This window comes from Prosopis cineraria, unplaced genomic scaffold (assembly GCF_029017545.1).
Source record: "Prosopis cineraria cultivar Desert tree isolate PC_DT_omini unplaced genomic scaffold, ASM2901754v1 PC13, whole genome shotgun sequence".
Lineage (NCBI taxonomy): Eukaryota > Viridiplantae > Streptophyta > Magnoliopsida > Fabales > Fabaceae > Prosopis > Prosopis cineraria.
In genome coordinates this window covers 25,730,891-25,752,523 of record NW_026555344.1, presented here as the reverse complement: position 1 = coordinate 25,752,523, position 21,633 = coordinate 25,730,891, and the positions used below count along the sequence as shown (strand labels likewise).

At 35.5% G+C, this 21,633-nt stretch overlaps 1 protein-coding gene and 2 long non-coding RNA genes across 3 annotated transcripts; 2 read left to right on the top strand and 1 right to left on the bottom strand.

The window, feature by feature from the left end:
• The first annotated feature begins 1,423 nt into the window (after positions 1–1,423).
• LOC129290990 (glutamate--tRNA ligase, chloroplastic/mitochondrial-like) lies at positions 1,424–15,950 on the top strand. The gene is given in 15 exon segments (XM_054928061.1): positions 1,424–1,564; positions 1,675–1,943; positions 2,024–2,142; positions 2,304–2,425; positions 3,768–3,947; positions 4,359–4,477; positions 4,859–4,907; positions 7,257–7,358; positions 7,505–7,607; positions 7,699–7,762; positions 8,074–8,188; positions 8,344–8,444; positions 8,636–8,792; positions 15,425–15,481; positions 15,483–15,950. Coding segments are annotated over 14 exon segments (1,716 nt in total). The 5' UTR covers positions 1,424–1,564; positions 1,675–1,680; the 3' UTR covers positions 15,648–15,950.
• Positions 8,803–11,188, top strand: LOC129290992 (uncharacterized). The gene is made up of 2 exons (XR_008588600.1): positions 8,803–10,651; positions 10,956–11,188. It is a non-coding gene; the product is annotated as an uncharacterized LOC129290992 (long non-coding RNA).
• Positions 15,951–16,640: 690 nt separating the features above from the next.
• On the bottom strand, positions 16,641–20,676 carry LOC129290991 (uncharacterized). The gene is made up of 2 exons (XR_008588599.1): positions 20,637–20,676; positions 16,641–17,617 (listed from the first exon to the last, which is right to left on the bottom strand). It is a non-coding gene; the product is annotated as an uncharacterized LOC129290991 (long non-coding RNA).
• Positions 20,677–21,633: the final 957 nt, after the last annotated feature.

Sequence of the window (21,633 nt, the reverse complement as noted above, 5' to 3'; positions counted from 1 at the left end):
CCAACTCCTCAAAAAATATTTTATATTTTTAAATAGAGGGAATAATATGTTTGAGTTAGCTATAATTATGTTTTTCAATTTTAAGATGAAATGGAGTGAAAGAGTGAGGAGAGATGAGAAAGATGGGAATAATTATGTAAAAATGTTATTTATATAAAACCATTATATTCTCAACCCCCAAATTAGGGTAGGAAAAATTGGATTTAGGATGGCTAAAGATGACTTGAAAAGTCATTCCAAGCCATTCCACTCATTTTTTAAAACATTATTTCAGATAATGATATAAAATTTTTAACCATTTTACTCTATTTCATTCTATCCCAAAAACCTCCCAAACAATACCTTAGTAGCCAGTCAAAATGATTGATTGAAATGATATTTTGTTTTTTTTTATATGGGTAAGAAATAATATCAATCCATTATAATTTATTCGTAATTTAAGAGACTTAATTAATATTAATTTTTTTTATTAAGGTCCTTTTATCTAATCTTTTGGATCATTTTTCTATAATTTTTTGCGTTATTTTTTATAATTTTTTAGATTATTTAACAGTCAAATTAATGGACAATTAATATAGGAAAAATATTGCTCTTTAAAAAAATATATTTAAGGAGAACATTGCAGCTTTTCATTCCAAAAAAAAAGGAGTAAATTTTAAATCTTTAATCCTTTTTAGGTTGCATTCTTCACGTCGCACTCCATTTTTCTCTTATTGTTAAAGCCTGCAATTAATCTTGTTCGGTAGAATCTTTAAATAAAATGTTATCAAAGTTAATTGTGGACTTTAAAAAAATGAGGTCATATGTAATGAAATGAGAAACGAGTGATCCTAATTTTTATGGACTTAGCTTTTAATAGCTTAAGAAAAATTATCATTTTCTGAACCCAACTATTTTAACAGGGGTCAAGGCTAGACTTATAAGTTTGTTTGTTTTTTAAATTTTTAAAAATTATAATTTTCAATTATAATAATTTATAATTTTTTAAATATAAGTTATAATATTCAAAAATTAAAAATAAATAATATAAATTTTTATATTAAAGTTTAAACTTATATTCTAAAATTTAAATTCTATTTAAAAAATTTAAAAAATATTTTATTTTTTAGGATTAAAAGTAAAACGAGTTTAAAAAATTGCTTGAGCCTTTTTTTTATAGTTTATTAGGATCAGATTTTAAAGCTCAATTTTTTTAAAAAAAATTACTTTTTTAATTCAAACCTTTAAAAAACAGGTTTAAATGGGCATTTTATTGGGCTCTATTTTTATTTTTTGACTCTATATACAATTGTCCTAAGAATTTAGTATATTTTAGCATTTATATATTTCTAATCTGCAAAAATATCATTAAAAATAAAAATTTTTAAGCGAATTGAGTATTAAGCAGCAATGGCAATAATATTAATAATAATATTTGTCTGGCAAGCTATAGTTGCATTCTTCCCCGGGTGATTCCACCGATTTCCATTTTCCTCTTATCGTTTTAGCCCTCGGTCTGTTCAGATAGTGCAAGCTTCAACATCCCGCGCCCCTTCTCGCGGTATAGAACGCCGTTGTCTAGCAGGTTGGTTGGTCTTTTGCCATTACATGAATTCTGATTATGTTCTTTTGAATCTCGTTCTTTCTCTCATGGCTATCATCAATGTTTGATTTGGTCCTGTTTCTGCACATCAGCGGAGCATGCGCATGGCGATCTTGGGAGGATCACCATGGACAAAGATAAGGGCTTTTCCCTTTGAGATTGCGCCTCCGATTCTACATCAGTCTAATCTCTTTTACAGGCGAAGAGTCATCCACTTCCGAAGGAGCTTTTCAGTCTCTGCCTTTTCTGTTCCTGAGCAGAGAGCCGAAGGAGCAGTTCGCGTTCGATTTGCACCTTCACCTACTGGGAACCTTCATGTTGGTGGGGCGCGAACAGCCTTGTTTAATTACTTGTTTGCTAGGTTGGATTTAGTGTCGGTTTTTCCCCCCCCCTTCTTTTTCCTCTTTTTCCTTTCCCCGCATTGTTCTGATGTGTTTTCAGGTCCAAAGGCGGGAAGTTTGTTTTGAGAATTGAAGATACTGACTTGGAGAGGTCTACAAAGGAGTCTGAGGAAGCCATGTTGAAAGATCTTTCTTGGCTTGGTCTTGATTGGGATGAAGGTATATGCTGCAATACATAGTTCACTCTTAATTTGGAATGTACCAGTTCCTGGATCTACTTGAGTTCGTACCATGTTTGGTATCTCTCTTAGTAGAACTCCCCCCTCTCAAAGCTCTCTTAGTGGACATTTATTCATAATTCTAGGATGTGAACCTTTCAGGTCCTGGTGTTGGTGGAGATTATGGACCATATAGGCAGTCTGAGAGGAATTCTTTGTACCAACATTATGCTGATAAACTTTTGCAGTCTGGTGATGTCTTTCGCTGCTTCTGCTCTAATGAGGTATTCGACTTCTAGCTGCGAATCTTTTTTCATGGCAATGCTGAACTTTTTCTTGTCACATTTTATGTGGGAACTCATCTTGTGTTTCAAAATATCTGTTTAGTGCACTTTGACTTGTTGGATTTAACTTAAACAAGTGATTAACAATGGACTTTCAGAAATATCATTAGATTTCAGTTGATTCCCCATTTTTTTTTATAAAATAATAAAATTTATGAGAAGGATGATTTTCATTAATAAATAAACTATATGTATAGTTACAAGTATCATCAAAGTATAAAATTATTGCAGCCATTTCATTACTATGGTAGTAAACAGACATAGAAGAATCTGATATTTTACCTGTAAATCCAAGGGATCGAGTATATGTTTCAAAATTATGAAGTCAAGCTTGTGGAGCTTGCTTGAAGCCATAAGGAGTTTCTTGGATCTTGCAAACACAACGAGCAAACTTCCAATGAATAACTCCTTGTAAGAATTCGGTGAAGAAAAAACATTCTTCAAGTTTGGCTTCCAAAGAACCTATTTGTATGGTAATCTAAGAGAAGAATTTTTATTGCTGGGGGGTTTTTGACTTCAGGAGACTGGAGAGTACATTTGGATGCCATGTTGAGAGAAGGCTTGAGCAATAAAGTGAGCTTTATATCAATCTGAGGAAGAATGTTGTTGGGTGAAGAAATCAAAGCAATAAGGAGATTCATTTCTTGGGGGGTGGGTGTTTCTTTTACACCAAGTGATTTCAATTGAGAGGTGTTTCTTGAAGTGGCTATCACTAAGGAGAGTCAAATTTCAAATCAAGGAATTATTTTGCATAATTATCAATATTTTGGGACTTGGGGAAGAATTATGAGTTGGTTCAGAAGAGTTGTAATGTTGGTAAATATTTAGGTTTGCAAACTTGATTTAGGTGTTTGAGAAGAAACTGATTGGCAAACAGATGAGGAGGGTGAAGAAATTGGAGTTTGATTAATATTTGAAAATCATGACATGTTGGATGATGCATAGTTAGATGAGTAAAGATAAGGGGATATTTTGAGATTTGACCAAGTATCTTGTTGATTGACTTTATGACAATTGTTTTCTATATTAACCCAAACACACCTTTTGCTTCCATGAACATGGTTGTAATATCAGTTGATTTATAAAGTTGATTTATAACTTTCTGGTGAAAGCAGGTTTCTTGTTTGCTTTTAAGCACCAACTGGTAATTGAGATGATAGTAAGGGATTTTGAAGCCATGGCTTAGAAGTTTGCTATTTTTGTATTCTGCAATTTGTTGATGCTTGATTGCTTGATTGCAATTGCCCCATGAATACTTCTTGATTTATGTTGATCTTATCAGGAATTAGAAAAAATGAAGGAGATTGCTAAACTACAGCAACTGCCTCCGGTATACACTGGTAAATGGGCCAGTGCAAGTGACGAGGAAGTGCAAGAAGAGCTGGAAAAGGGGATCCCTTACACATACCGATTTCGTGTTCCAAAAGGAAGTTTAAAAATTAATGATCTCATCAGAGGTGAAGTGAGTTTTGTCATCCATTTTTCATCATTGTCTACTTATTAGTTCCGTTAAACTAAATGCCAAATTCTATGCTTGTGTTGATGAATTATGGATTGCCAACTTTAAAACAGGCAAATGATAACACTTATTGGTGCATCTGATTTGTGTGGTTGCTGATTTTTTTCCTTTTGTATTTTGATATTGGTATGCCCCATTGCATAATTTTCCATAATACTTTATCTTATATTTTGCACGTTTTTCCCCTAGAAGTGAGGTTTCAGACTGTCTTAAAAAATTGGATTCTCATACATGAAAAAAAGTGCTAGTCTTTACTGTTGTGTAGACAAATTATGATAGAAAGAGAAGGACAAATTTCTGACATGTCTATTAGTAGAACTCTGACTAGGTATTAACTTTGGTAGTGTCTTGAAGGTTAGTTGGAATTTGGATACCCTTGGAGATTTTGTGATCATGAGAAGCAACGGTCAGCCTGTTTACAATTTTTGTGTAACGGTGGATGATGCAACCATGGCTATTTCCCACGTTATCAGGTAGTTATTTTAATTTGACTAAATCACATTTTAGTGCCTGAAAAATATCACTGATTAGAATGTCCTGAGTAGAGAGTAGTTTATAGTTTAATCCGAATTTTATTTATTTGGAATCAATACAGTTCATTGTTAGATCAAAAAAGGACTATGCTGCACCAAAATCAAGAAAATTGAGGAATCAACTGTACATTATATATATATATATATTAGGGGAAACTTAGGACTGATACTTTTTAGGGATCAAATTAAGAATTTAATCTGAAAATTTCTTAGTCAATTATTTTTTGTTATCCCTGATATGTTTCAGCTATCAATGGCAATTCCATTTTTCAATATGATTATTTGATCGCTGTTAATTCCATGAAACTTTTGAGAATGCAGGGCGGAGGAACATTTACCAAACACACTGAGGCAGGCGTTAATATACAAGGCAAGTACACGCCCTATAGTTGTTCTTTCATAGAAGATATTTTGTCTAAAATTTTTACATATTCTGCAATGTTTTCTTTCTGAAATATTTAGCCAACCCCAGATTAAATGAGGTTAATTGGTATATTTCTTTTGAATACGAAAAGGCTAGATCCACATATATAGGTAAGTCTTTGATCCAAAGTTCTATTAGAGGGAACTAAGCAAGTATCTCATTCAATAGCTCTCACGACCGGGAGAATCTCTGCAAATAGAACTCTGATTAATCAAAAGTGAGTCTGTACATCATAACTACCTTCAGATACATAGACAATAAAAATAATAACTATCCCCTCCAAATAACATCCTACTATTAAGTGCCAACATGATCTAGGAATAACTGTAACCTCATTCTCCATGTTGCAGCTCTGTGCTCTCCGCTCCCTCATGCTGCAACTACTCTCCCTGCTGAAGTGGAGGTTGACAAGGAATATGTTCTAACGTGATACTCCTAGAATAAGTAAGCAATGGACGCCTATCAGGTTGATAGACTACACATAAATCATGAGAAAGTAGAATGTCTCCAAACAGTCACTTTGGTTTATTTCTTAGACTAAGCTTAAATTTTGGTTTTATAAAAAAAGAATTGTAACTATAAAATATTTAAATTTAACACAAACAACAGAGGGCGTATTCAGTATCTGTTCTTGAGAAAACTTTTTTGTTACTGAAAACCCAAAAGTTTTATTGAGCCCAGTTGTGCTGCCCCAAATCAATTCAAAATATTTAATTATTTGGGCTGTAACCCAAAATCTGATCAAAATGTTTTTTTATTGTTACTTTCTTTAAAAAAAGCAGTCTTTTGTTTTTATTTATTTACTTTTTCTGGATGACAGTGGAACTTACAGATGGATAAGAAAGATACATATGAAGAGATTTGGCATTCTCAAAATAAAACAAAGTTTGGGATAGAAACAAGTTAAATTGAAAAAGAAAGTAAATCATACAGCTAAAACGCTTCAGCATATCCAATAGGAACACTGCCCATAGAGACTGCTTTAGTCGATTGCTTCAGTGAAGCTGCAAATAGAAACCCTTGTCCAGAGGTCATACAATGGAGCACTTCGAAAAAATAAGCATCCAGCTCTAGCCATACATTACAAATTCATGAACTGCTTATTGCCACAAGGTTCCTCCATCCTTTTTACTCCCTGTGTAAGGAGAAACTGGTCTAAGTCCTGTAAACATAACCAGTTCTCACCAAGAATGCCGAACAACTTAATTCCACAAGAAAACGGCCAGTTGACACTGTTGAATGAGCTGCAGTGCACTATGCACGACTATTATACTTGGGTTCACAAATTGCAATATGCCATTTATGTTAATTATTGACTATTGATTGCTGTTGTCCAATTAAAAAATTTGTCTTTTGGTGTGGCTTTTAAATTTTGAGAGGGTTTTTTTTTTTAAATTGGAACACCATCATAGGAGAAGGGATAATGAAATGAAAGCAAGATTTACTAGAATATACACTGGCAAAATCTAAATTCAAAATTCTTAAATTGGGTATGCTGTGGAGAGGCAAAAATATTTCTAATTTATTCATAACAGGGACAATGAAATGAAAGCAAGATTTACTAGAATATACACCAGCAAAATCTGAAGTCAAAATTCTTAAATTGGTTACACTGTCAAGAGGCAAAAATATTTCTAATTTATTCATAACTCTTCCTGTAAGATGGCTTGCAAACTGATAGTTGCCAAAAAACAAGAAATCCTGCATTAAACAGAACCAAAATACATACTCCCTCTGCCTCATTTACTGAGATTTTTTTTTTGATAAAATTGCAAATACCAATAAAGTCAATCAAATTTAGTTTGGAATCTTAATTTGTCCCAAAAAAAATATAAACTTTCAAAACTACCATTTATTTGGTATGGGAGAGAGAAAGAAATATATTTAAGGAGTGAAATAATGAGGGGTAATTTTGGAATGAGCTCAATTAGCAAATCATAATTTTTGTCAAAGCATATTATATTTTGGGACATCAAATCACTCCAAGAAACATCTTATAAAATAGGGTGGAGGGAGTATATAATTAACACAGAAGGCACTGTAGATTTATTGTTTTACCCTATTTGCATGCAATTTTTAGAATAAACTTTACGCCCCACACAGATTAAGCCTAGTTAAACAGAAATAATAAACTGCAGCATCATACAAAGATATCTTTTTTTTGTTTTTTTTTTAAATAAAACAGCACACAGCTTTAGACGCCAAAATATTAGAAATGGTGGAAGGTCCTAGCATTAGAATAACATGTGAAATTAACCGGGGTGTAATTTATTTGTGCATGAATGATTTTTGCAGGCACTAGGATTCAGCATGCCTCACTTTGCACATGTCTCTCTTATTCTAGCTCCTGATCGTAGTAAATTATCAAAACGACATGGTGCAACATCAGTCGGTCAGGTGTGTTGATCATTTCCATATTTTATATGCATTCAATTATTTGTGAGGTCTCTGTTGATTGGTTTCCTTAATTTTCTTAGTTTATTCTCCAAAAGCTTCTTCTATGATATGGATTATGTTTGTGAAAATCTAATATCTGCTCACAGTTCAGGGAGATGGGATACCTACCTCAAGCAATGGTGAATTACTTGGCCTTGTTAGGTTGGGGTGATGGAACGGAAGATGAATTTTTCACCATCGAGAAACTTGGTTAGTGAATTGTTTGAATTATACTCATGTATTAGTTGTACTAAACTACTGCTCAAACAATTTATTACTTGGGATTGATTTCATGTGTCAGTTGAAAAATTCACAATTGAGCGTGTTAACAAAAGTGGTGCTATATTTGATTCCACTAAGTTAAGGTAATTGCCTTTTTTCCTACTGGATGGGGTTTTAAATCTTGTTCCCTTTAATTTCTTATTATACACTAATTTGTATTTTGTGCCATCCATATTTCCATCATTTATTCCTGATGATGTCATGAGGATCTAGGTTGAATGCCATTTAAGTGTGATACTCATATGTTTTGAGTTTTGGATTCTGGGGAAATATATGATTCTACCATTCATTTTCACTTAACTCTTTATTGGCAACCTCAAACAACAAATTAACTAATTGTCTTCTAATTTTTCGTTGTATTCTTATGTGTATGGATATAATCTTTCAAAAACAGATGGATGAATGGTCAGCATTTAAGAGCCATTCCATCTGAAGAGTTGACTAATCTAATTGGAGAGCGCTGGAAGGCTTCAGGAATACTAGCTCTATCTGCAGGGCCCTTCATTGATGTGAGACTCTTTACTTGACTGGTTCATTTTCCGTTATAGATAGCATGAGCTTTTTTTCATTTTGAGGAATACTATATTCAGTTTAGTGCACCGAAGGCATGTCATTACTCCAAATGGCTGACCAACATGATATTGGTTACATGTTTAACTTACAGGAAGCGGTCCAGCTACTCAAGGATGGAATTGATTTGATAGTTGATGCAGACGAAGCACTTAATAACTTGCTATCTTTTCCCTTGCATTCTACTTTACAGAGGTGAAGTCTATATTCTTTTCAGGGAATCTTTTGTCTTTTTCTGTTTGTCATTAACCTCAACCTCTGATAAAATAACCAAGATTGGTTACGCACTTGTCAATTTTTGGCTGTGCCACCCATAAGTGCTTTGACTGTTAAGCTCATTGCAGTTTGTAGCAAGGTTACCTCATCCTTTTACATATGGCCTGCAGTGATGAAGCTAAATCTATCTTAGAAGATAAGCTTTCTGAATTTTCAGCCAACCTCTTGGCTGCCTATGATAGTGGTGAAGTCATGGCCGCACTTGAAGAAGGTCATGCTGGCTGGCAGAAGTGGGTGAAGGGTTTTGGCAAATCACTTGAACGCAAGGTGAGCTAAATTATATATCCACGTGTCACTGAAATGTTTTTAATAATGTCTGTTTTGCAGTATTCTTACTTAAATTAAAAGATATAAAAACTGTGAAATAGGATAAATTAGAGATTAATTATTATTTATTTCTCCTGATTTATAGGGATGTATTAGCCAAGAACATGGGGGGTAAATAAGGGATTTGATCTGATTTTATTTTTTCCCTTTATAACTGATACATGTACACTGTATATATTACACATATTGCTATGAGATACTTGACTATTTTGATCCAAAAAGCCTACATGGTATCAAAGCCAGATTTTGCCTGGCACCTGTAAGCTAGTTATTGTAGACACGTTTGAAGCGCAAAATGGGATTAGCCTTGATTGTAATAGGGACTTGTGTGTACCACACCGTTTGAAGCCTGAAAATTGGGCTGGCCCTAAAAAAAAAAACAATGGAACTTGGTGTTTGGGGCGTTTTTGATATGTAAAGCTTGTGGACTCATACTTGAGGGGGAGATTGTTAGGGTTATCTTATTCAAATGTGAATGGACATAAGACGATGTGGGAAGTCTCACATCGGATAAAGTTGGACTTATTAACTAATATATAATAAAGAGGAAGGATCCATAAACTTGACCCTTGAGGTTTTGAGTTAAGATACGACGTCTTTCCATTGTTCTTGCCTTTCTCTCCTCTTTTCCTGTTCCTAAGCAGTCGCTCCTCATTCCTAGCAAGTGGCATCAGAGCTCAGCAATTCTAACCTGGATGACTTAGAACGCAACGCTCAACGTGAGGAAAGAGCAAAGTCTAGCAACCCCAAAACCTCTTCTATAGGTCTCGGCGCTGAGATTCCTCCATTGCACACCCAAGGTGGAGCTCCCCACGGGTTGAGCTTTGCCATCGATAGGTCTTCTGTTCTGATTGTGTCCGAAAAGTTCAATGGGCAAAATTACCATGAATGGGCCTAGGTGATTAAACTCGCTGTCACAGGTTGTGGTGTGTTAGGCTTCATCACCGGTACCTTTATTGCTCTAGACAGGTCTAACGTTAAGGTCATGTTGAAGTGGGAGACTGAAAATGCGATGGTGGCTTCATGGTTGATCATAGCCATGCCCTCACAAGTTCAATGCTCATTTATGTTCTTACCGATGGTGAAAGATGTCTAGGATGTTGTTTGAGAATCATATTCGGATGGTGAGGATGGTGCTAGAATATATGATCTGAAGACAAGAAGTTCGCAGATCAAACAAGGTGATCGTGATCTCACAGAGTTCTGGTTGGAACTCGTTGCAATGTGGCAGGAGATTGATCTCAACATAGAAGAGAAGTGGTGTTATCCTTGTGATGCTGCAAGGTACAAAAAACATGTTGAGGATGAGTGGGTGTTTCAATTTTTGGCTGGTCTTCATTAGTCATTAGATGATGTTCGCAGCAGAATCTTAGCTCGCTCTCCATTACCCTTAACTCGTGATGCCTTTATTGAAGTTCGTAGAGAAGCTTCTTGTCGAAAGGTGATGCTTAATGACTCTCCTTTAGTTTCTTCTTCCTCTGAATCTTCTACTTTGGCAAGTAAAAGTCTTGATGATGGATTGAAGTAGACAAAAGGGAAGGTGTCATGTGATCACTATAAGAAAGCTGGAAATGCAAAGCACAAGTGTTGGGATCTCCTTGGGAAGCCTACTGACTGGAAACCATGCACAGGAAAGGCATGTGGGTACCAAGCTACTCCTGACAATACCTCAGACAAACCTAGTTCTATGGCCACTATCGATGGAGACCAATTAACTAAGCTCTTAGAGATGTTAAATAATCTACAATGATCAAAAGCTTCATCTTAGACTATACATAATGCTTCTGTGGCTAAGTAAGGTAATAGTAATTATGCTTTGAATGTATCTTTTCATAAATCCCAATGGATTGTTGATTTTGGTGCCTTAGATCATATGACTGCGAACTCCACTTTGTTCCCATCTTATTTTCCATGCAGTGGGCGTGAAAAAATTGTTACTACTAATGGAACTTCTGCTATTGCTGGAAAGGGAAGCATAAATTTTTACAATTACATTCAAATACTTCATGTTCCATATCTAGCTTGTAACTTATTGTCTATCAGCAAATTGAATGAGCAAGCCCATTGTAGTGCTCATTTTTTTCTACCCATTGCATTTTTCAGGATTTATCATTGGGGACGATGATTGGCAGTACTAAAGAATGTGACAGGCTCTTCTACCTTGATGAATCAACCATGATTAATCTTTGGTCTCGAATTCGGTGCAATCTTGTGTCCACTTCTGAGAATAATGATATTTTGTTATGGCATAAAAGAATGGGTCATCCCAATGTCCAGAATTTGAGTCATTTGTTTCCTCAATTTTCATCAAATAAAATTTCTAGTTTTCATTGCAACACTTGTGAATTGGCAAAACATCACCTTTCTTCTTTTTCGCGCTTTGATTGCAAAGCATCTAAACCATTTTCGATTATTCATAGTGATGTTTGAGGCCCTTTGCGTATTTCGAACCGAACTCAAGCTAAATGGTTCGTTACCTTTATAGATGATCATAGTTGTGCATGTTAGGTATATTTACTCAAAGAAAAATTTGAAGTGACCTCCATATTTATTGAATTCTATAGCATGATTTTCAATCAGTTTCACCCCTCAATACAAATTCTTCAATCCGATAATGGCACTGAATACCTAAACAAAAATGAGTGATTTTTTGAAAGCAAGAGGCATAGTTCATAAAATATCTTGTGCAAATAGCCCTCAACAAAATGGAATTTCCGAGCGGAAAAATAAACACTTACTTAAAGTTGCCCATGCCTTTGTTTACTACTTAGATGCCAAATTTTTTTTTGGGGTGATGCTATTCTAACTGCCACCTATCTTATCAACCATATGCCAAGCAAGGTCTTATCCTACATAACCCCTCCCATTATGAATATTTGGGTGTTTAGCCTTTGTTCATCTTAAATCCACATCCAAACTTGAACCTAGGGCTGTAAAATGTATGTTTATTAGATACTCTTTCTCTCAAAAAGGTTATAAATGTTTTGTCCCTTTTTCCAAACGTCTCTTTGTTAGTCATGATGTCACCTCCAAAAATGAGTCCTTCTATACTACTACTTCAATTCAGGGGGAGAACTGGAATGAATTTCACTCTCTTGTTCCCATTCTTTCATCTTTCCTTGAACCTGTGTCTATTTTGTTCATTCCAAAAGCAAAAGAAAATGCAGGTGTAGAGGACGAGGACATAAGTGCCCCAGAGAAAGAGCTCAAAGTATACAAACAAAGGGCGATGTAAGGGACTACACCTCTCATATTGAAGGCAGGCCCTTATTTAGACTCGGTGAAAGATTCTGCAAAGGGAAATGAGAATATCACGAAAATTGTAGATGATGATGTAGGGGAGAATTCAATTGCATTAGAAAGTGATTTGAACATGCCCATTACCCTCAAGAAGAAACCCCCAGTTTGTACACAACACGCAATTCAGAAACATGTGACATATGAAGCTTTATCTCCTGGTGATAAGAACTTAGAATAGTAGGGATTAGGAAGAGTAATCTACTAAGTTAGCTAGAGCAAGGATCTCACTCTAAATAACTTAACAGCCAAGTAGAAGAATCACCAGAGGAGTCACGGGTTTATTTCTTCATTCTTATCCTATTGTGTATGGGAGCTAGGATATTTAAAATAAAAGAGTGCAACTAAGTGATTCAAATAATGCAAGATACTAGCCTAAAAATTAGGAACTACTATGTAGGAACCTCCCTAACAACCTTGAGGTCCTATTATTTGGCAACTAATTCTTAAAACAGAATAACAATTCAAATAACAATTAAAATAACAGCAATAATTAATTTAAATCAGATAAATCCCTTAAAGCATGCATGACAGCATCAGTTTCAACTATCTTCCTCTTCTTTCTACGATGATAAGTTATTAGAGGTCTCCTCAACTGACTTGGATCCTTATCACCTGAGTATTAAGCCTTCATTGCAAAACATTGATAAGGTCGGTATCTTGAATAACATCCAAGAAGCCTTGAAATCCCCAGGATGGAGAGAAGCTGTCTTGGAGGAAATGAAAGCACTGGAAGAAAATGGGAGGTGGGAAGTTGTGAATAAACCAACGAACAAGAAGCTTGTGAGTTGTAAGTGGGTGTTCACCTTAAAGTACAATGCAGATGGGAATCTCGAAAAATTGAAGGCTCGATTGGTGGCTAGGGGATTCACACAGATATATGGTATCAACTATCAGGAAACCTTTGCACCTATGGCCATTAGGGTGCTGTTATTTATAGCAGCAACTCTTGATTGGCCATTACACCAGCTGGACATTAAGAATGCTTTTTTAAATGGAGATTTGAAAGAGGAAGTTTATATGACCTTGTCACTTAGCTTTGATAAAGGAAAAGGTGATAACGTATGTAGGCTAAAGAAATCCTTGTATGGGTTCAAACAGTGGCCTAAAGCGTGGTTTGATAGGTTCTCACAAGTCCTAAAGTCTCAGGGCTACAAACAAGCACTATCAGATCACGCCATGTTTGTCAAATTGGAGAGAGGTAAGAGATGTATTCTCATTGTGTATATTGATGATATAATTATCTTTGGTGAGCACAGTGAGGAAATAATGAAAATCAAGATTGGACTAAGTAAAGAATTCAAGGTCAAGGACCTTAAAGTTAAAATACGTCTTAGGAATGAAAGTTGCAAAATCAAAGAAGGGAATATATGTATCTCAAAGAAAATACATACTTGATCTCTTAAAAGAGACAAGAATGTTAGGGTGTAAACCTGTTGAAAGACCTATTTTGTTCCAAAGAAGAGGCAGGCATCTAGAACAACAGAATAACACTCCGATGAAGAAACTGAACTAGTTGAAGAAGATGAGGAGAAAGAGAAACCAGCTGATGAAGAGAGATATCAGAGGCTGGTACGAAAAACTTATCTACCTCTCCCACACGACCTGATATAGCTTTCATAGTGAGTTTAGCTAGTCAGTATATGTGTGAGCCAAAGGACAAACACATGGACATGACATACAGGATCCTAAGTTATTTAAAGGGCACCCTTGGTAAGGGCTTGTTGTTCCAAAAACAAGAATGGAGAACCATAGAAGTATGCACTAATGCTAATTGGGGTGGACATCATTCAAATAGAAGATCTACTTTTGGTTATTCTTCATTTGTGTGGGGAAATCTAGTTACTTGAAAGAGTTAGAAGCAAAGAGTTGTCTCCAAAAGTAGTGCTGAATTTGAGTTAAGGGCTTTAGCTCAAGGTATAATGGAAGAAATATGATTAAAGAGGGTGCTAGAAGAAATCCATGTCAGGTTAGACCTACCACTGAAATTGTACTATGACAACAAGGCTGCCATAATTATGGGTTTAAACTCAGTATAGCATGAGAGTTCAAAAACATGTAGAGATTGATAGACATTTTATCAAGGAGAAGGTACATGGGATTATTTGTTTGACTTTCCTCCTAACAAACTTTCAAACAGTAGATATGTTGACCAAGGGGTTACATAAACCCGCATTTGAGAATTGTATGAGTAAGTTGGACATGATTAGCATCTATGATTCAACTTAAGGGGAAGTGTGAAATAGGATAAATTAGAGATTAATTATTATTTATTACTCCTCATTCATAGGGATGTAATTAGCCAAGAATATGGGGGGGTAAATAAGGGATTTGATCTGATTTTATTTTTTTTCCTTTATAACTGATACATGTACACTGTATATATTACGCATATTGCTATGAGATACTCGACTATTCTGATCCAAAAAGCCTACAAAAACATCTTTTTCAATGCCCCTCATTTCATTATCTACTTAAGCTTCTTTGGAAACATGATATGTGCACTTCTAACATCTACCAACCTTTGCTAATGCTCTTTTTAGTCCTATTTATAAGACATTTTTAATCAAATCATTCTGATTGAGAAGGTTAAAATTAGTTCAGAGTCCTGATTTAAAAAAAAAATTATAGAAATCCCAAATTACCCTTGATTAAATTTAATAACCTTACCTTTAAATATTAAAGTCAAACATGCCATCTAAATGAACTTATTGGATATGTGGGAATTTTTGAAAACAACTCATTAATGCTTCTTCATCAAGTTTTATAAGGTGTCTTATATTAAAGACCAAGCAAATAATTAAGGATTAGATGGAGTAACTTTTAAAAGGTTACTGCTAAGTGCTCTCTCCATCCCACTTTATAAGACAATTTTAGGCAAAATTATACATACCAATAAAGCTTATTAAATACATTTTGTAACTTTATTTTTTCCGAAACAAAAATATAAATTCCAAAAAATACCCTTCATCTAATGAAACATTAGAGGGAGAGTATATGGTTGAAGGATAATATTGGAAAAGGATATTTAATGAAATCTTATTTTTGTCAAATTGTCTTGTATTTTGGGACACCAAATCACCTTCAAAATTGTCTTAAGTGGGATGGAGGTAGTATTAACTATTAACTAGTAACTATTGCATTTTATAATTTTATAATCCTAGTTACCGTTACAGTAATTATCATGTTTAATTACAACAGTAGAAAGTGTGAAAGAAATACAAGGGAGGTCACGAGCAAGTATAAATGAAATTATGTTCATTTGCAATTTTCAGGGAAAATCTCTTTTCATGCCTCTCCGACTCTTATTGACCGGAAAACTTCATGGACCAAGACATGGGGGCTAGCATAATATTGCTCCATAAAGCAGGAGTGACTGGTATTGTGGCTCCAGAAGTTGGATTCGTTACACTGGATGAAAGATTTAAAATGCTCCGACAGATTAACTGGGAAACATTATCAAAAGATCAGTCTCTGAAAGAGACGGCATCGGTTTGAAACTAAGAATTCACATTCTGGGATTTATTTAGATGTGCAAGATTCTACAATTTTGTTCACTCCTCTGTTGTACCGTTTGTTCTGCAGGAGCTGTCCATTTATGTTACCAACTTGTATAATTGCGATTGCGTTTGCGACCTGAATAAAATATTTGATCTATTTTTTAGTGAAGAGGCAATTGATTTGTTTGGCTGGAAGAGTGATTCTTCTGGTCAGGCATTCGTCATGGTTGCAATTTGTTCTAATGAAATTACAAAGTGTTCGGTTGGAGTTGTTGACAATTTAAATTGTTGATTTGTCTTTTCCCGTGTGTTATTTTAGGTTTTGATTTAGATTGATTCGATCGGTAATGTGATCCTCTTTGAAAGCATTTTTGAAACCTCTGATTAAACTGGGGATATGACAAGCATTTGCACAAAGTCAAACAGTCTAAGAATGCTCAGAAGCAAGCTTTGATATCAAATTGATGCACAAATTCAAATGGAGGGAGAGAAATAGAAACATAGAGGGAGAGCAGAGGAAAGGAGGGAGAGACAGAATGAGAGAGATGGAGGGGGGGGGGGTTAGAGCTATTTGAACGCCATCAAATATTCTCTCATTCATCAAGTATGCATTACAAGTGCAAGTTTAGTCTGTTTTTCTTTTCCCTTAAAGAAACCCTAACAACTTACCAATATAAAATCAATAAAGTAAAAAGATAAAGATTTCCTTCTCAAGAAAAAAACTTACAAAATTATTAAATAACACGAAAGCAACATATTTTTTTTCTAAAATAATATTTCTCATATTTTCTATCAGCTAATTAACTTCTTTACTAGTTTATTCAAGCTAATTACCAATAATTGATCAATTTGAAGCTTAAATAGTCTGAATTTGAATATTATGTCACGCCAGTTTTATGTATAACTTGATGATGACGAATTTCAAAAATTAGCAAGATACTTTTCATGCTTAACATATTAAATGATACATTATGATACATTTTCCCGTGCATTAATTCAAAATCTGAAATTATTCACTTTAATTGTAAATATTACTACAAAATTTATCTTACATCCATACATCAATACAAACGTGTGTGTGTGTGTGTTGATGCAAGTGATTTGTAATATACAAACCAAAAGTAAAATTTTAGTCATCACTAATTCAACTCCATCTAAGCCATTGAACTATGAATCATTGCTTTTACAAATCCAAAAACTCGTAATTCTATTAACAAGGGAGGATTTTGTACGCTTCAAAATTACGAGTGATCATGTAGGTTTCTAATATTCTTAGGAGATCCATGCAACATCCATCTTCCCCGCTGGTCCCAAAAAATAAAGAAAAAAAATTTCATTTTCCTCAAATAGACCTCGTTTCCCTCCACTACAGTTTCTCCATTACACCTTCGCTAAAAATTTGAACAATTTAGATCAAATTTTAACAGTACAAATTAATCTGTGCTTTAGAAACCTATCAAATCTAAATTTGACAGTCCGAATTTGTAGTGTTCTCCCCACTGCAGTGGAAAGAAGCCACTTCTCTGGGGTATAGTGTGTTTAAGAGGACCTTCATGGTTTTACAAACACCCAATACAAATTCCAAACATACTTGTTCAAACTCAGGGAACACAAACAAGCCTGTACCTTAAATACTATTTTCCCAGCAAACGCCCATGATCAAATATAAGAGTCCATAATGATGGATGCAGCTACACAACGAAGCTGTATAAGATTACACATCTGAAGCATCTGCATAGAACTGATCCTCATTGAGTTGGCATCTCATTTTTAGGAAGAACAGTTTCCTCTGAGAATATGAATCTCTCAGTGGCACCAAACAACTTGGCTAACTGCATAATTACACTCTGTGACGAAGAATCTGAAGGCAGGACAGGTGTTGGAAGAGATGGGACACATAATGGAAGGAATTCCTTCTTATTGTTGATCGGGGCATATAGTGTTAGCACTCTCTGGCAAAAGAGGAATCTGCTCCAAATAGAAAGTGAAATAAAAAATTAACTAAGACACTTGACAAAAATTCATATAATCTCCCTCAAGGGTAAACTAATAGCCAGTTTGTTTTAAGATTTTTTTTAAAAAAAGTGATTTAATTGGACTAAACATGAGAAAGTTGTTATGCGAATTTAAACTAAACACATGAGGGATTGTTGGGGGAAAAAACACATTATTTGATAAGCTATTTGTAATAACTTATCAAAAGAAGTAAAAATGGATAATTTTTTTTTTTCCAACAAAACCTTCATGATTAGTTTAATTTCTCCGGACAACTCGAGCGTTAAACTTAACCAAAATAATTTTTTTCTTTTTTTTCAACAAACTGGTCCTAAATCTTCTAGCAGGATTTGAAGTGTTTAAACTTCATGTTACGGAACACAGCATTTTAGTCTTGAAATTAAAAAATAGATTAGCAAGTAAGGAGTCAAATAAGTTTTCCGTCAGAATTGCAACATTGGGTCATTCATGAGCAAACTTGAGATTCCAGAGTAATTAGTTATTTGCTGCTTGAAAATATGAAAAATTGAAAATCATACAATTTGCTATTTATGGAATGTATTCCAGCAATTTATCTGCGATTCTGTTTACCTTTTGATTCCTCCAGTGATTCATATAGCTTAAAGCAAATAGGATTTCAAATTACAAATTGAAATGTGGGAATATGGGAATTAGAAATAAAAAGGGGTAATTAAGGAAATTAGGGGAAAAAAGGGTAATCCGAGTATTTGGGTATATTTATATAAATAGAGTATTCTAGTGTACAGTGGGGGTGTGAATGAAATCAGCCTCTTTTCGTCTATATTTCTCTTCTTCCTCTATCAAGGTATCAAAGCCATCTCTCCGGCCATGTCTCCGCTGGAGACGCAGTCCTCGACTGAACGCGCTGGCGACTTGGAACACCACTTGGAAATGCAATCCTCATTACTTCAAAGTACTCAACAGGTTCTAGACCAACACACTAACGATATATCTGAGATTAAAACTACCTTATCTTAGTTTATGAAGGAGATTTCTGATAAGCTTACTATGCTAGCCAATCAACCATTGCATTCCCCTCCACTTCAAGTCGGTGAACCCTCCTAGCCACCTTCCCAAGCACCCTCCGTCGCTCTCCCTCGACTTACAACCTCTGTCCCTCCACCCCCAATAGCAATCCCACCACCACCCCCTATCTCTCGACCAGCAACCCCTTCTGCCTCAACACCCGCTCCCCCCATTTTCACACCACCACCTCAGTTTGGGTCCTTCCAAGGTCTCCTTCCCACACCACCCAACTCAAACTCTGTTCCTACCAAGAGTAGTAGAGTCGCATTCCCCAAATTTGATAGCAATAATTTCTGAGGATGGGCTTACCGCTGTTGCCTATTTTTGACATGGATAGAACACCCGTGACCAGCGTATTCGTCTTCTTAGCATCCACTTGGAGAACGTGCCCTGCATTAGCACTTAGCCTTCACTAAATAGAGGCATTTAGATGAGATATCTTGGGAAGACTACTTTCATTGAAATGGAAACCAAATTTGGGGATATAAAACTGCAGATGCAAGACTTTGTTGAAGAATATGAGGAGAAATTTGATGAGTTGCTTACTAAAGTTGACTTGTCAGAGGCAACAGCCATAAATTGCTTCATCGGAGGCTTGTGCAATGACGCGCAACAGGGCGTCCTTAGTCTCCAACCAACAACACTGGCCAGTGCAATGAAGATGGCTAGACGACAACTTGCTACCATTAAAGCGATTCATGACCACGCTCCGCCTTCTACGCCGCCAACTCACATGCCTTCCTCTGGGTTCTCTTCGTTCTACTCATCTGGGTCTTCTCGTTTGCCTTCTCCATTATGATCAGGTTCCAGGTCCCACTAATGACCCAGTTACTAAGCCCATATCCACCACGAGCCCATTAGCAGATAAGTTCAAACAGACCCCATCCTTCAGCACCTCTAGTTCGGCATCCTCTAGGCCTCAAAACAACTTTCAAAGAGTGAAATGGACGATCGAAGGCATAAGGGCTTGTGTTATTGGTGTGATGACAAATACAACAGTGCACGCGGTTGCCAAGATTCACAGGTCTTTTCCTTAATTGTTGAAGACAGAGCAGAGATATTTGCAAACACTCAAGAGAAGATGGCACTAGAACAAGTCGTATATTAGATATAGGTTTTAACTTTTCATCTTTGTACTAATCCTTGAGGACAAGGATCTCTTTTAGGGGGGAGTATATTGATACGTGGGAATATGGGAATTAGAAATAAAAAGGGATAATTAGAGAAATTAGGGATAAAAGGGTAATCTAGGTATTTGGGTATATTCTATATAAATAGAGTACCTAGAGTACAGTGGAGGGTGTGAATGAAATCAGCCTCTCTTTTCATCTATATTTCTCTTCTTCCTCTATCACAAATCATTATTACTTGATCTCAAACACTAGATAGTTCAGGTGCTACTTCCTGAATTGCTAGCGAAAAATCTTAGAGGAGAAAGCAAATCTTTTGGCCAAGCAATGAAGCCAAATACTTCAAGATATAGATAAGCATGGCTGTCCAGGGATCTGGAGATGCTTAATATCAATGTCAAGCAGCTCTAAGTGCAGAAGTGATCAACGATGAGGCTTTTATCCCTCAAAGTGATCAACGATGATGTCCAGAAGTTTTGTAAACAGATCCAGAAGTAGGATTTCAGTTAGAAGAGGTTTCCCACTGACTAAAGACGTAGCTTGGCATGAGAATGAAGAGAAGTTAGCAAAACAGTAAGCTCTTTCACTCTCCAAACCACAAATCAATCATCAATCAACTGACATTAATCATGAAGTACAATGAATAGCGACCAGCATAATAAGAAGATTATGCTTATAGTTAAAAAAAAAAATGGAGCTCAACAAAGCATTTATTCCAAACAATAAACAATACTTTGTCAAAAATAATGCAGTTCAACAGCGTTCATTCCCAAAACAAATAAAATAAGAGGAAACGTAAGGAAGGCCTCTCATACCTTAAAAGAAGTCGCCTATGAAGGGATCACCTAAAATCTGTCCCCAAACAGGATTAAGCATGTCTCTTGTTGCCAAAGCCAGTCCCCAGTCGTTTAATAATGATGAAAGCAGCTTCTCAGCTTTGTTGTATGTGTCCTGACAAGGAAATTGAACTCCATAAGAGACCCCCCCAGAGAGGAGAATTTCTACCTCCAAAAATAGTAAAATGAAAAAAAATAAGGTCATTTTTTAAGCACCATATCAATATTCATTGCCTGAAAGACCAAGCAGCAGACAGAAAGCTTGCAGTGGAGCTGCAGAAACATGGTGAACAGGCTCTCCCATGTATATATCGTGACCAATCAGCAGAAGCAATTGGGGGTAAACAACTAGGAAAGGAGCATAGCAACTGACTCTCCTTTCTCTTTCCAGCTATGGCCTGCAATTGGACTCTGACCAATCAATTTTCAAATGTTCTAAATGAATCCAACTTGATATTAGGATGAGAAGGAAACGATCATGATATATGAACACTTGACGTAGAGACCTAGCCCCCAATGCAATGTTTCTTTCTTAATCCAGCTTGTTTGAATGAGAAAGAACATACAATTATGATTTATGAACACTATACCTAGCCCCCAATTTGATGTTTCTTCTATTCAAGACTATTTTCAAAAGTACTTAAGACTTCACCTAGACAAGCAATTTTACCTTTCCCATTGCCTCTGATTAAAGACCGTCAAAACTTCATGTATGCAATAAAATATCCGCATGATAACAGACCCAAAATCAGTGATGATAGTGTGTTGCAATTTAACATCGAATAATTAATTTTATAACTCTTTACAGGGTTTAAACCAGTGCCATCATGTATTCCACATCAAGCTTATAATGAATATATAAATTATGTGTTTAAAAATCAGTCTCACCTCTTTATGCACAATGCTTTAATTAATACATGGATAGTGTATGTGTGTGTAAAATCACCATGTCCCCTACATCCCACCTAATTTATGC